At 46.1% G+C, this 11,976-nt stretch overlaps 1 protein-coding gene across 1 annotated transcript; it reads right to left on the reverse strand.

Moving 5' to 3' along the window:
• Positions 1-5,555: 5,555 nt before the first annotated feature.
• On the reverse strand, positions 5,556-7,256 carry LOC148519610 (ADP-ribosylation factor-like protein 4C). Its single transcript, XM_088476434.1, has one exon. The coding sequence runs from the start codon at positions 6,933-6,935 to the stop codon at positions 6,354-6,356; it is 582 nt and encodes a 193-aa protein (XP_088332560.1). The 5' UTR covers positions 6,936-7,256; the 3' UTR covers positions 5,556-6,353.
• Between the last annotated feature and the right edge of the window lie 4,720 nt (positions 7,257-11,976).

An 11,976-nucleotide genomic window follows, 5' to 3' on the forward strand; every position in this document is an offset into this window, starting at 1 on the left:
TGGTATTTACCCCACTGTATAGGGTAGACCACTGTGCTGGGTGTGGTATGTTATGTTGACGTTCATGATGTTAACATGTTCTGAATGTCGACATGAGTGGTTTTTTTTCACTATTTAAACCCTAACCCTAAATCTAAATGTACTGTCAACATGGTGCATGATAATGATCATGCCAATATTAGGACCCTGGCAACATTGTGAATGTTGACATATCGACACAGTGTTCATGTTTACATTCTGAATGTCGACATCATAACTGGACAGCACTACACATCCCTTGCCACTGTACCTTTGAGGAGTGGAGCAGAAAGGCAATTATAAAATACAACTTTGTATTTTTATCACATAACGGCATATGTCACTGGATAATTGTGCAGTATCTAGAGTAAGAACTGTTGAATGCTATGGTACAGTGGACCTCATTCAGAGTTGGTCGTTGCGGCCGCACGGTCGTACGCCATCGATGTTCGTTAAACTGCGCATACGTAAAATTCGCAATGCGCGTGCGCAGACTAGCTGTTACGATCGGAAATATCTCTCTCCTTAAACTTGGCCAGGTCGTTAGTTTGAGTGACAGGATGAGGCGTTTGTGGGTGGTAACAGGGGAAGGTGCTTGTGAACGGGGGAGTGGAGATCCGAACGCAGGCGTGCCTGACTTTGCAAACGGTGTTTTATGGGAGTGCATAATTAACAAAATAGTGTCATGGCACACGTGACATGGGAGGTTTTTACACTGACTTGATCGTAGAGCTTAAGAGAGGGTATGGTCAACCTTAAGCTCTACGACCAGTTCCGATGGTTCCCGATGGTCTCGATTAATCCTTATATGCCCAGAGATGACGTGTAATGCGTACGAGAAGGGGGCGTATTTTTTGTCTTACGGCCGCATCCTCCCCTTGGTCATCCAGCTAACGATCCGATCTTAACGACGCAACTTGCGAGTGCATCATTTGCATATCCGGCCCCTTTTCCCTTACGACCGACTCTGAATGAGGTCCAGTATATTTACATCAGAGACCGATTATATTCTTAAATACTCATCACATCCCCTTTTACAGAAGCGATTTGGATTTTTAAAAAATATATATATTTTGCACAAACTGTCAACTACTATTTTACAATTAAGGGATCTATTTATCATTGCCAGCAAAAACCCTAGTTTTGGCAAAATCAATGGTTTCACCTTGGAATTTTTATTTTTTTTATTTTTTATTAATGGCTACTACTGGCATCGGTTAACACTGAGTATCCCTGGCACTAGCCCCACCCTGAGACAGTTTTCCCATGGTAGCTACATATTGCCAATTGCACATATGGCACAAGTTGTTGCTGTCTTTATGATGACCATTGCCATCTCTGGATGGCAAGTCAGGAGCGATGGAATAAAAAATAAATGCTTCCTTTGCTTTTTTGAATAAACATTTTCTTTTTTTTTTAAATGGTCTTCCCTCATTATTCAGGCCATGTTCATAAATGGGACATTTTAAAGATCCAGTAATGTGCAAGACCGCACCGCCAAAAAAACACTTATAATCGAAGAATGCACTAAATTATCCTAATAATAAATGTATGTTCTATAATAGCCCAAGCAGATGGAACTAGGGACAGCCAGTGAATGCAGGATATATAAAACATGCTGCACTGGTTGCATTCAATGAGTGCATGCACACTATCTGCTCCTCTATAGTAACACCAACAGGGCTCACTCATTTACATCACTCCACATCCCTCCTTTGTCTAATCCGCATTTTGTTTAGACAGGGCTTGAAGAAAGGACTTTTGTATCCCTATGAGGAACATGGGAGGGAAACGACTCGTGTGATCTATGTTCCGTTCTGCATTCTCGATGCATTGCTGCGGGAGTCCGGTCCATGTCTGTGACTGTCCCCCTGCATTCCTCATTTGGATCAATGATCCCTTTTTTTTCATGCTCTGTCATACGTGATTTCTGCTCAATGTGTTGCATGGAACGTAGCTCAGTTGTAGGATCTCTCAGGATGACCACCCATATAAATGATCCATAAGACGGTCTATCTACACACAGACTCTTTTAGCCATCTATGTCCTATTCAGCTTCAGCCACTACATGGTCATTTGGCATGCAGGTCACTGGTCCTTATACAGGTTCACAGTGCACAGTATTTATGGGGGACAGATCATTAGCACACACAGAATTCAAGAAGCCCCCATTGCCCATTCCAGCCTTCAACACCAATTACGTACGGTGAATGTGTTCCCCACATAGATTAGTGATCCCTATTCCAAATTATGTCAATGCTGCTTTCACATTACTATTTAACACATGGAGGCTGATGTGGCGCTGGTCAGAAATCCTCAAAAAAAATAAAAATGTTAAAATTCTCGCACGTACCGTATGCAGAACTACACATGGTGAGCAGCGTACACCTCAGCATAAGGGAAATATAGGTCTAGTTTAAAACAAATCACCAGCATCACCTGACTTGTAGCCGCTGTCTGCATGAGCCGCTGATACTGTTAAGCTGGGCATCCACTATACCAGTGTTGGCTAACCTTGACACTCCAGCTGTTATGGAACTACATAACCCAGCATGCACTGCTACAGTTTTGCTATTAGGACATGCTAAAACTGTGGCAGGGCATGCTGGGATATATAGTTCCACAACAGCTGGAGTGTCAAGGTTAGCCAACACTGCACTATACAATTATCTGTCAGATATCTGTCCAATCTGGCTGGTTGGAATGAAAACCTGGTAATGTATGGGAGCAAATGACAATCGTCCATTTGCTCACAAACACTGGAAAATAGCCAAAAATTGTTGTTCAGACAAATTGGTTAAAACACACAAATTTAACAAATTTGAACAATTTTTTTTGTCTTTTTTTCAGTGTTTAAAACCATATGATTGACTGTCATTGGCTCCCATACATTACCAGGTTTTCATTCCAACCAGCCAGATTGGACAGATATCTGACAGAAAATTGTATAGTGAGCTTGGTTTAGATCAGACAGCTTCTGCCCTCCCCCGTTCTGCCTCTCCAGCTGTTAGAAGTCGTGACTGTCAGATACGTGCAGATCCACAACAGCGCATATGCGTGCCTTCGCTTTCTGAGCATGCATGGAATGCATTATATTCACTCTGCACATCTGCATAGGACTCGCTCTGCACACTGGCCTAGTACTCGCTCTGCACACTGGAGAAGTACTCGCTCTGCACACTGGCATAGGACTCGCTCTGCACACTGGAGAAGTACTCGCTCTGCACAGTGGCATAGGACTCGCTCTGCACACTGGAGAAGTACTTGCTCTGCACACTGGAGAAGTACTCGCTCTGCACATTGGAGAAGTACTCGCTCTGCACATTGAGAAGTACTCGCTCTGCACACTGGCCTAGTACTTGCTCAATGTCACACAGGTTTTTGACAGAACAATGGAAGTTTCCAACTGAATATTGTGAAACCTGTAACTCAGTTTTTGGGCCGTATTCAATTTGGAGCAAAAAAACTTTCTCGCCAAAACTTTTACACCGATGACGTCACTTTCACCATTTCCACTTTTCCCCGTATTCAATTTGGCCGATTTTTCACTGGTGCGAAAAGTCAATGCATCAGATCCGGTGAAAAAGTATCACCTAGGAATAGGTGGCGAGAAAAAGTGCAGAATTGGGGTTTGGGGTACAAATGAAAAAAAAAAACAGCACCCATGGGAAAGCCCCGCTAAGGATAAATGCGTCAAATAAAAAAAAAAAAAAAAGACTTCAGGACACCCCAAAAAAGTACTTTCATTTTGGGAGTGGAAAAAAACAAAGTTGGGGGACAAACTTAAAAACTAACGAAATAGACTCCAGGGGGGTCTCCAAGTACGCCACAGGTGTTTTTTTGATTGCAAGTAGTTGCGGCAGGTGGATTTTTCACGTTTTTTAAAACTTCATATTAGCAACTTTAAAATATGCTAGCTTCCATTTTCATGTACCCCAAATTTGATGGGACTACTTATTTTGCCAAAAAAACCCCTCCTAAATGCTATTCTTTACCACCTTCTTAAAAACGCTATATAGCTCCGATTGAGACCATTTAAAAACCCCAAATACCTTCAGCAGGGCTATTCGGAGGTATCCTCCATGTCAGAGCATCTTTTGGGGGGTGTCCGGCTGATTTCCCCAAAAACGACAGAACTTTTCGCTAATTTCAGTTTCGCCGGGTCCCGTTTTTGCCGATTTCAAATTGAATACGGGGATACGCGGGAACGCGTGCGATACTCTTTCGCCTGCAAAACCTCCGATGACGGCAACGGACTTTTCGCTTCAAGTTGAATACGGGCCTTAGTGACTACTGACAGAACAAAACTCCAAACATTCTTACTTTCCTCAACTATCCACTTGTTTCTACATCTGTACATACAGGCTGCTTATACACTTTATTTAAAGAAGTTAGATATACAGTACGTGTAATTTTAAAAATATATATTATACACACACAGGTTGAGTCTCCCATATCCAAATATTCCAAAATACAGAATGTTTTTTAGCATGACTGAGATAGTCAAACCTTTATTTTTAGATGGTTCGATGTACACAAACTTTGTTTGAGTCACAAAATTATTGAAAATATTGAATAAAATTACCTTCAGGATGCGTGTATAAAAACCATAAACGCATTCTGTGTTTAAATTTGGGTCCCATACCTCGGATATTTCATTATGGTATGCAAATATTTCAAAATATGGAATATTCAGATATCCAAAACACCAGTGGTCCCAAGCATTTTGGATATGGAAGACTCATATTATATATATATATATTTTTTTTTATACAGGTAAAACCAACTCATCCTTTGTATGATTAGAAGCTGCTAACACAGTGATTTTTCCCTCAAATTGCTAAGTAAAAAATAGATTCTACAGCATTGTAGAATAAACCAGCAGGACACAAGGCTGTAGAACACAGTAGAAGTATTAAGATATGAAGATACAGGACACATGAAGGAGTCTGGCAGGCCAAACTTGCTGCAGACAGACCGCCAAGCTGCGTCTAGACCCAAGAAGGCACTAGACAAACTATACACTCCACCCAAGCTGGGCTGAGCCTGACTGCAGTCACACTAGAGACCATCCTGATATTAAGAACAGATACACAAGTTCAGATCACAGATCTGTTTCCCCCAATGTCCAGCTCACCAATCGGCCTCTTTTGTTCTTACAGTGAGATTTATAGTGTTGGGCGGAAATTCTGAGATGATTTGAAGGCTTCTATTTGCATACTTACATATATTCTTTACACCTGTTTACATCTATATGTGTATGCACATATGGAGTAGCGTGTATTGCCATGAATGGTGCACTGTGACATGATTAAATTAAGATTGTGCTAAGACTGATCTCCATATTGTTCAGCTAGGAATAGTACGATATTGTGAACAAGTGCATAAATCACTATTGTGCAAGCTACCTTCATGAAAATGAACTACTCCTTATATGATGAGCACCTGCTCCAAAATAATACATGTGAGATTACCCACCATGGACGAACGAAGAGACACAATAAAGACGGAAACACAACAGGCAAACAAGGGAATGATTAAATTTCAACAATCATTTTAGTAAGGAGTGCAAATAATATGGAGGATAGAAAAGACGAGACTGACAGGCAGGTCTAGCAACCTCTCATATTAACCTCATGCAGTAGAAATGGGCACAAGATGATACCAGCATGGTTCCCACCCCAAATATTAACCCCCTTCATTGCGAGAAAATGTACCACAAAATTCAGGTTACATCTGAAACCTTTGGGTATGACTGAGGGAGGGAGAGAGAGGGCAGGGTGCAGGAGGGATGGCACACGAGCTGTCAGACACTGGCATCAGACACTCCACTGCAGACCCAGCACCCATAGAAGGCAGTGATAGGACAGGTCCACAGACATAAAGTCAACACTGTACACTAAAAACTTCAAGTTTCATTATTTTTGGTGGGAGGATCAATGATACAGATTGCAACATGTCTTTCACCCCAGATCTGGGGTCCGTGCTCCAAGAGGGCACTTGTCATCAGGTCCTCTCTGCACGGTGCCATTTGCTGTCAAACACTATCTCTGGGTTAATATTGGTAATGTCACTGTGGCTCTGCAGGGTTTGGCCACATATTGCTCTGCAATGAAATGGCTTTTGCCTGCAGCATGGACAGGGATTAATTAGCAGGGTCCTGCCCTGCTCTGGTATACAGAGTCCCCTTGGCACACAGTGCAAGGAGTTTTGTCTTTGTAGATTCTGGGGAAGGAGCTATAAATGCCAAGCCTGCGGTGGGTGCTTACTGGCCAACCAAAACCTAGGCAGATACATGGTGGGCATCTTTGGTTGACATGACACCTAGTCCAGGGTTACCGCTGCTTTCTCTTTTGCTTGAGGGTCTTCCTCCTCTTGAGGATCATCTCATAGAGTTTGTCCATCCCCTCAGTGAGACCCTCTCCAATGATGGCACAGGCTGGTTGGACATGGTATGGGGTTGAGGGGCTCAGCTCCTGCAGTGCCAGCTGTCTTTCAATCTCGGTCACTGCCAGGGACTTGGGCAGATCCTGCTTGTTGGCAATGACCAAGAGAGGGGTCCCTTGGTTCTCTGCGAACTTGGTCACCTTGTGCAGTTCGGTTTTGGCCTCCTCCAGCCGGTCTGAGTCCACAGAGTCCACCACGTAGATGATCCCGTCCGTGCACCGGCTGTAGGACTTCCACAGGGGGCGCAGCTTCTCCTGGCCACCCACGTCCCAGAAGTGGCAGCTGATGCCCTTGGCTGCCCCGTTGCTCAGCCGTATCCTCTCGGTGTTGAAGCCGATGGTGGGCACGGTGTTCACGAACTCGTTGAACTTGAGTCGGTAGAGGACGGTGGTCTTCCCAGCCGAGTCCAGACCGAGCATGACGATGTGCAGAGACTGGAAGGAGGAGATGTTGGAGGAGATGTTCCCCATGTCTGGTGGAGGGACTCTCAGACACCGCGGCAGAACGGGAGAAGGACCTGCGGGTGGCGCTCTGCCGGGATCCTTAGCCGAAGCATGCCCCGGGAGCCGGCACGGTGACGGCGGACTTCGGTAGCCGAGTCTCCTGCCGAGCTAGCCCAAGGTGCATGTCTGCCCGCTGCACAATGCCAGGGCTACAGTGCGGGCTCCAGCGCTGCGGGATCCCCTGGGTGTGGGATGTCACCCAGCAGAGAGTCCTCCTCCTCTTACCTTCTATCTCTCCCTCCTACAGCCCTTCACATGATGATAATGCATCTGCATCTCCTCCCCACTCACACCCCTCAGCCAGGCCGGCAGGGGAAGGAGGGGGGCTTTAAATGGGCAACAGCAGCATTACAGCTAAACCTCAGCTGCGATCACCGGCTCATAGTTACTATTTGTATATACTGTACCATGACATGTATCGCTGTGCCTTGTGATAACCAAATACCGGCATATTTAGTTTAGCATCACTGTGATACGCATATGCCGTTGTAATTCATTATATTGCCCAATCCGATGAGGTCCAGCGGGGTCCCTACGGCTAAAGCCCTCTATAGAAAACATAAGCCGTACAGTCATAAACAGCGGTAAGGAGAGGCTGGAGTGACGGGGCAGGAGAGACATGGGACAGCAGATGTTGGAGTCTCTGGGTAGGAGAGGCTGGAGTGACAGGGGGCAGGAGAGGCTGGAGAGGCATGGGGCAGGAGAGGTTGGAGAGACATGGTGGCCCACCATTGGTGGGATAGGAGAGGCTGGAGGGACATGGGGCATGAGAGGCTGAAGCGACATGAGGCTGGAGTGATGGGCAGAAAAAGTTGGAGTGACAGGAGGCAGGAGAGGCTGGAGGGACACAGGCGGCTGGAGGGACAGGGGGCAGGTTGCTGGAGATACACAGGGGGCAGGTGACTGGAGTGATGGGGCAAGGGGCGTGAGTAACAAGACAGGAGGCTAAAAAGATGGGACTGGAGTGATGGGGCAGGATATAGGAGAAACGGATGCAGGATGCTGGAGGGACAAGGGGCAGGAGGCTGGAAGGCAGGGGGAAGGAGGATGGAGAGTTGGGGTAGGAGGCTGGAGGGGACATGGGGCAGAAGAGGACACAGGGCACAAGTCTGCTCGAACCTCTGATGTATGATGATGACATTGGTTATATTCTACACATACAGGCATCGTCCGTACCATGTGATCTCCTACATGAATAGTGAATACCGACTTAAGACACTGTCAATTTCTTCAGAGGTACCCAGTTGCAGAGAAACGACCATATAGGTAAAGTGTATTTTTATTTAGTACACACAAAAAACAGTAGTTTTTTTTTTTTTTAAGGAAGGCGCCAAAAGGACTTTTAACCACAGTTACCACCCATCCGACATTGTTCTGGGGCAGAGTTTCCCAAACTCCACCATTGCAGCCAAGGTTTTAAGGATATCCATGATTGAGCACAGGTGTCTTAATTAGTGCCTCAGTCAATTTAATTTAACCATCTGGACTCAAGATTGGATATCATTAAAACCTGGACTGTAATAGTGGAGTTTGGGAAACTCTGCTCTGGAGGGTTAGCAATCCCAGACAGCCTCCTCTGCACCATCCCACCTCCACCTGGGTCCAACCTGCCTTCACCTGGTTCTGTAGCACCTCTCAAAGCTGAGGTCCGTTGGCGGCTGATCTACTGTATGCAGCCGAGACTGCAGGAGATCCCGGCTGCATACAGGAGATCAGCCATCTGACAGAACTCCGCTTTGCAGTGAGGTAACAACTCTTTCCCGTGCTTACAAGCTAAAGCGGGTACACACTTATACAATCCTCGGCTCAATCACCTAAAATTGCATAGGTGTGTATGTATGACCATTGCAGGAGCATTAGCCAATAAACGACTTATAACTTTCCTGCAACGGCTGGGATTGGGAGGTCGCATCTTAAGTGTTGTTTTATATCTCTTGTCCCGACCTCCTGGCCCCATAGAAGCCCCATACACACTGAGCTATGTCTAGCACAGTGTGTATGGGACTTGGGTGAAGCTGGGACGCACTGCTTGGCTGATCGGGAGAGCTTACCCCAATCAGCCGGGGATCACAAAGCTGGTTACCCAGAAGGCCTGATTAATACCAATAATGAAAAACAGTTATTATTGTTGCCTGTGATTTTTATTTCCTTTTAATCTGCTTTCACATGCTGGACATGTCCCCTCCCTGGCACACTTGGGAAGAGTGGTGATGGGGGGGTGCCCATAGGCAAACGCAGGGGGGGTTTCCATCTGCCTGGAAACCCCCCTCCCCAGCACACACCATGACCACAATAGAAATAGTAATATAATAGAATGTTACTAGCGCTGCATGTTCTTCTCAGTATCTCAAATGACATGATTAGCACCACCAAATATATACATGTATGTCCAGGGCAGTGCTGGGTTATTCTGCTGCTCCCTCAGACTCCTGGACTTGCTCCCATGCTCTGGAATGGTGCCCACATCTGAAAAAAAACATTCTGCTCAGACAGGATGGACCTACTGCCACATCTAATGGCTTACTGCGATCGCTGGTCCTGTATATTCTGGAATTATGCAACACAATATACTTTGTATGTAACATATTAAAGCTGGATAAGTACTAATTATGTCCTCTTCATGGACTGGCCACACTCACTCTAAAATCAAGCATTTGGAAACCCCCCCTCTAGAAATCCTGCGTTTGCCACTGGAGGTGCCATAGGACGCACATGCTTCGGGTGTCATGGCTGCAGTCTACAGCTCTGGATACATCTCACCCCTAGTTATACAGCAATGTTGTTTTAGAGGTTTGTATAAAAAGCCAATAAAGGTACATTTTCCGTGTGCTTGGGAAGAGGGGTTGCAATAGGGTTGAACAGTGTTTCTCAAACTCTGGGCCTGATTCAGAACCGCTCGCAAAAAACCCGGCCTCCACGCCGCTTGCTAAGCTGTGGGTGACCACCCACAGCTTTAGCGGGCGGCAGGTGATGGTCGCCAGCATTGCGACCATGGGGCTTGTGACGAAACCGTTGTGGTAGGGTCTCGTCTGCCGCAATAGAGCCGGTAGCTCACTACTGACATCACTGGTGATGTCATTAGGGCCGCACCCACAAACAGCAGGTGTTCCTTCAGGATCAACATCGACAGCCGCCCCGTTTGTAGCGAGCCCCGGAGCAATGCACAACCATCGACCCGCTTGCGAGCGGGTCTGAATCAGGCCCACTGTCCTCACAGAACCCTTAACAGTTCATGTTTTGCAGACACCCAACAGTGCACATATATACTCCTTACTAACTGACACATTCTAAAGATCCACAGGTGGTCTGGAAAACATGAACTGTTAGGGGTCCTAAAGACTGAGTTTGAAAAACACTAGGGGGCCAGGGGATGGGGAGGGAGCGGATACTAATTACTCGGGCCCGGGCTTGCTGGAGATGCTGATATTCAGCAAAAGTTTGCCTGCAAGAATAAACGCCATCTCCAGATGGCGCTTATTTTCGGAGTCCCGCTCCTTCTTATGGGAAGGAGTTCTGGGGATGCGAAGAGGGATCTGAGCAGATCCCTCCGCCGCCTTCTCACTGTGTGACACATCCTCACTGAGGTCACAGATGCTCAGAAGCCGGCGACAGGAGAGGTAAGTAATGCTGCTACAGAAGTATCAGTGTTAAGGCGGGAAACCACTGCCCGATTAAACAGAACGATTGAACGATAATGACATCGTTATCGTTCAATCGTTTGTTAATCGGGCACAAATCGGGCAGCTTAATGTCAAAGACGACCAGCGATGCGGGCTCCCGCTGGTTGTTTTTGACATCTATCATTGTCCGAACATGGTGGTCAATCTGACGATAATGACAGATTGGCCATGCTCGGTGATGAGGGAGCACAGAAACGACTGCATGATACAATGTCATAATCGTGCAGTTGTTTCACAGTCTGCTAGTGGATGTGCCCCTTTACTGATCACTGGGACAGCTGCTTTTCAGAGAGTAATGCTGAATTGCCCCAGTGATAAGTATCCACCATATGGCACCCGATGATGAATAGACCCCATATACTCCTTTAAGTCTCTTTTCACGGTCTCAGAATCTTACTGTGTACACCAGGGGTCTTCAACCTCCAGCTGCTGTGAAACTACACATCCCAGCATGCACTGCCACCTTTTTGATATAACAGCATGCTAAAACTATGGCAGTGCATGCTGGGATGTGTAGTTCCACAGCAGCTGGAGGGCCAAGGTTGAAGATCCCTGGTGTACACATATGCCTACCCTCCAACAAGACCCATTCCATTAGCTACAAAATGCTCTGCTCCTGGACTTCCCACCTAATGTATGACTGCAGTCACCTGTGTTGAACTAGGTAATAGATGAGACAGGTGTTTCAGCACAGGTGGCTGCAATCATAAATTAAGAGGAAAGTCCAGGAGCAGAGCATTTTGTACCTAATGGAATGTTGGAGGGTCTGACATATCTGCACATGTTATTCCTTCCTTTGATGAAAGGAACATCAGTCAGTAATAATCTCTGGAGAGCAGCGCACTGAGAATATAGCAGCACCACCTGAATCGAACCCCCTGCCTAAGAGAGATCCAGGGGATGTAAAAGAGACAGAGCAATTTCTAGCTGCAAGTGCTGCTGCTCATGGTGGACCCCACCTCCAGTTGCAGCATGCAGTTGCCCCTTTAAGGAGAAAGTGTGTTTTTATTTGAAGCTGTGAGTAGGGAAACCTCAGGCTCTTATCATGTACAAGGAAGGCTGGAGAGATATAGACTGACTGATTGCTCCCTCTCTGAAGCTGAGAAGGAGACGGCCTTCCAAGGCTTTATTAGCTGTATTTATGCAGATGGTGGGAACAGTTTGGGTGTAAATGTGTAGAAATATAAATATTATGAAAACAGTAACAGGTTTCCTTAGATAACACCTTCCCAGGAAAGTGATCCTATATTTACATTACAAACACAGATTAGGCAGAGTGTAATTGGGGACAGTCACACAGCTGTCAGTATTATGGCATTTGTGCTACA

This window comes from Taudactylus pleione, unplaced genomic scaffold (genome assembly GCF_031769625.1).
Source record: "Taudactylus pleione unplaced genomic scaffold, aTauple2 ptg000188l, whole genome shotgun sequence".
Classification (NCBI taxonomy): domain Eukaryota; kingdom Metazoa; phylum Chordata; class Amphibia; order Anura; family Myobatrachidae; genus Taudactylus; species Taudactylus pleione.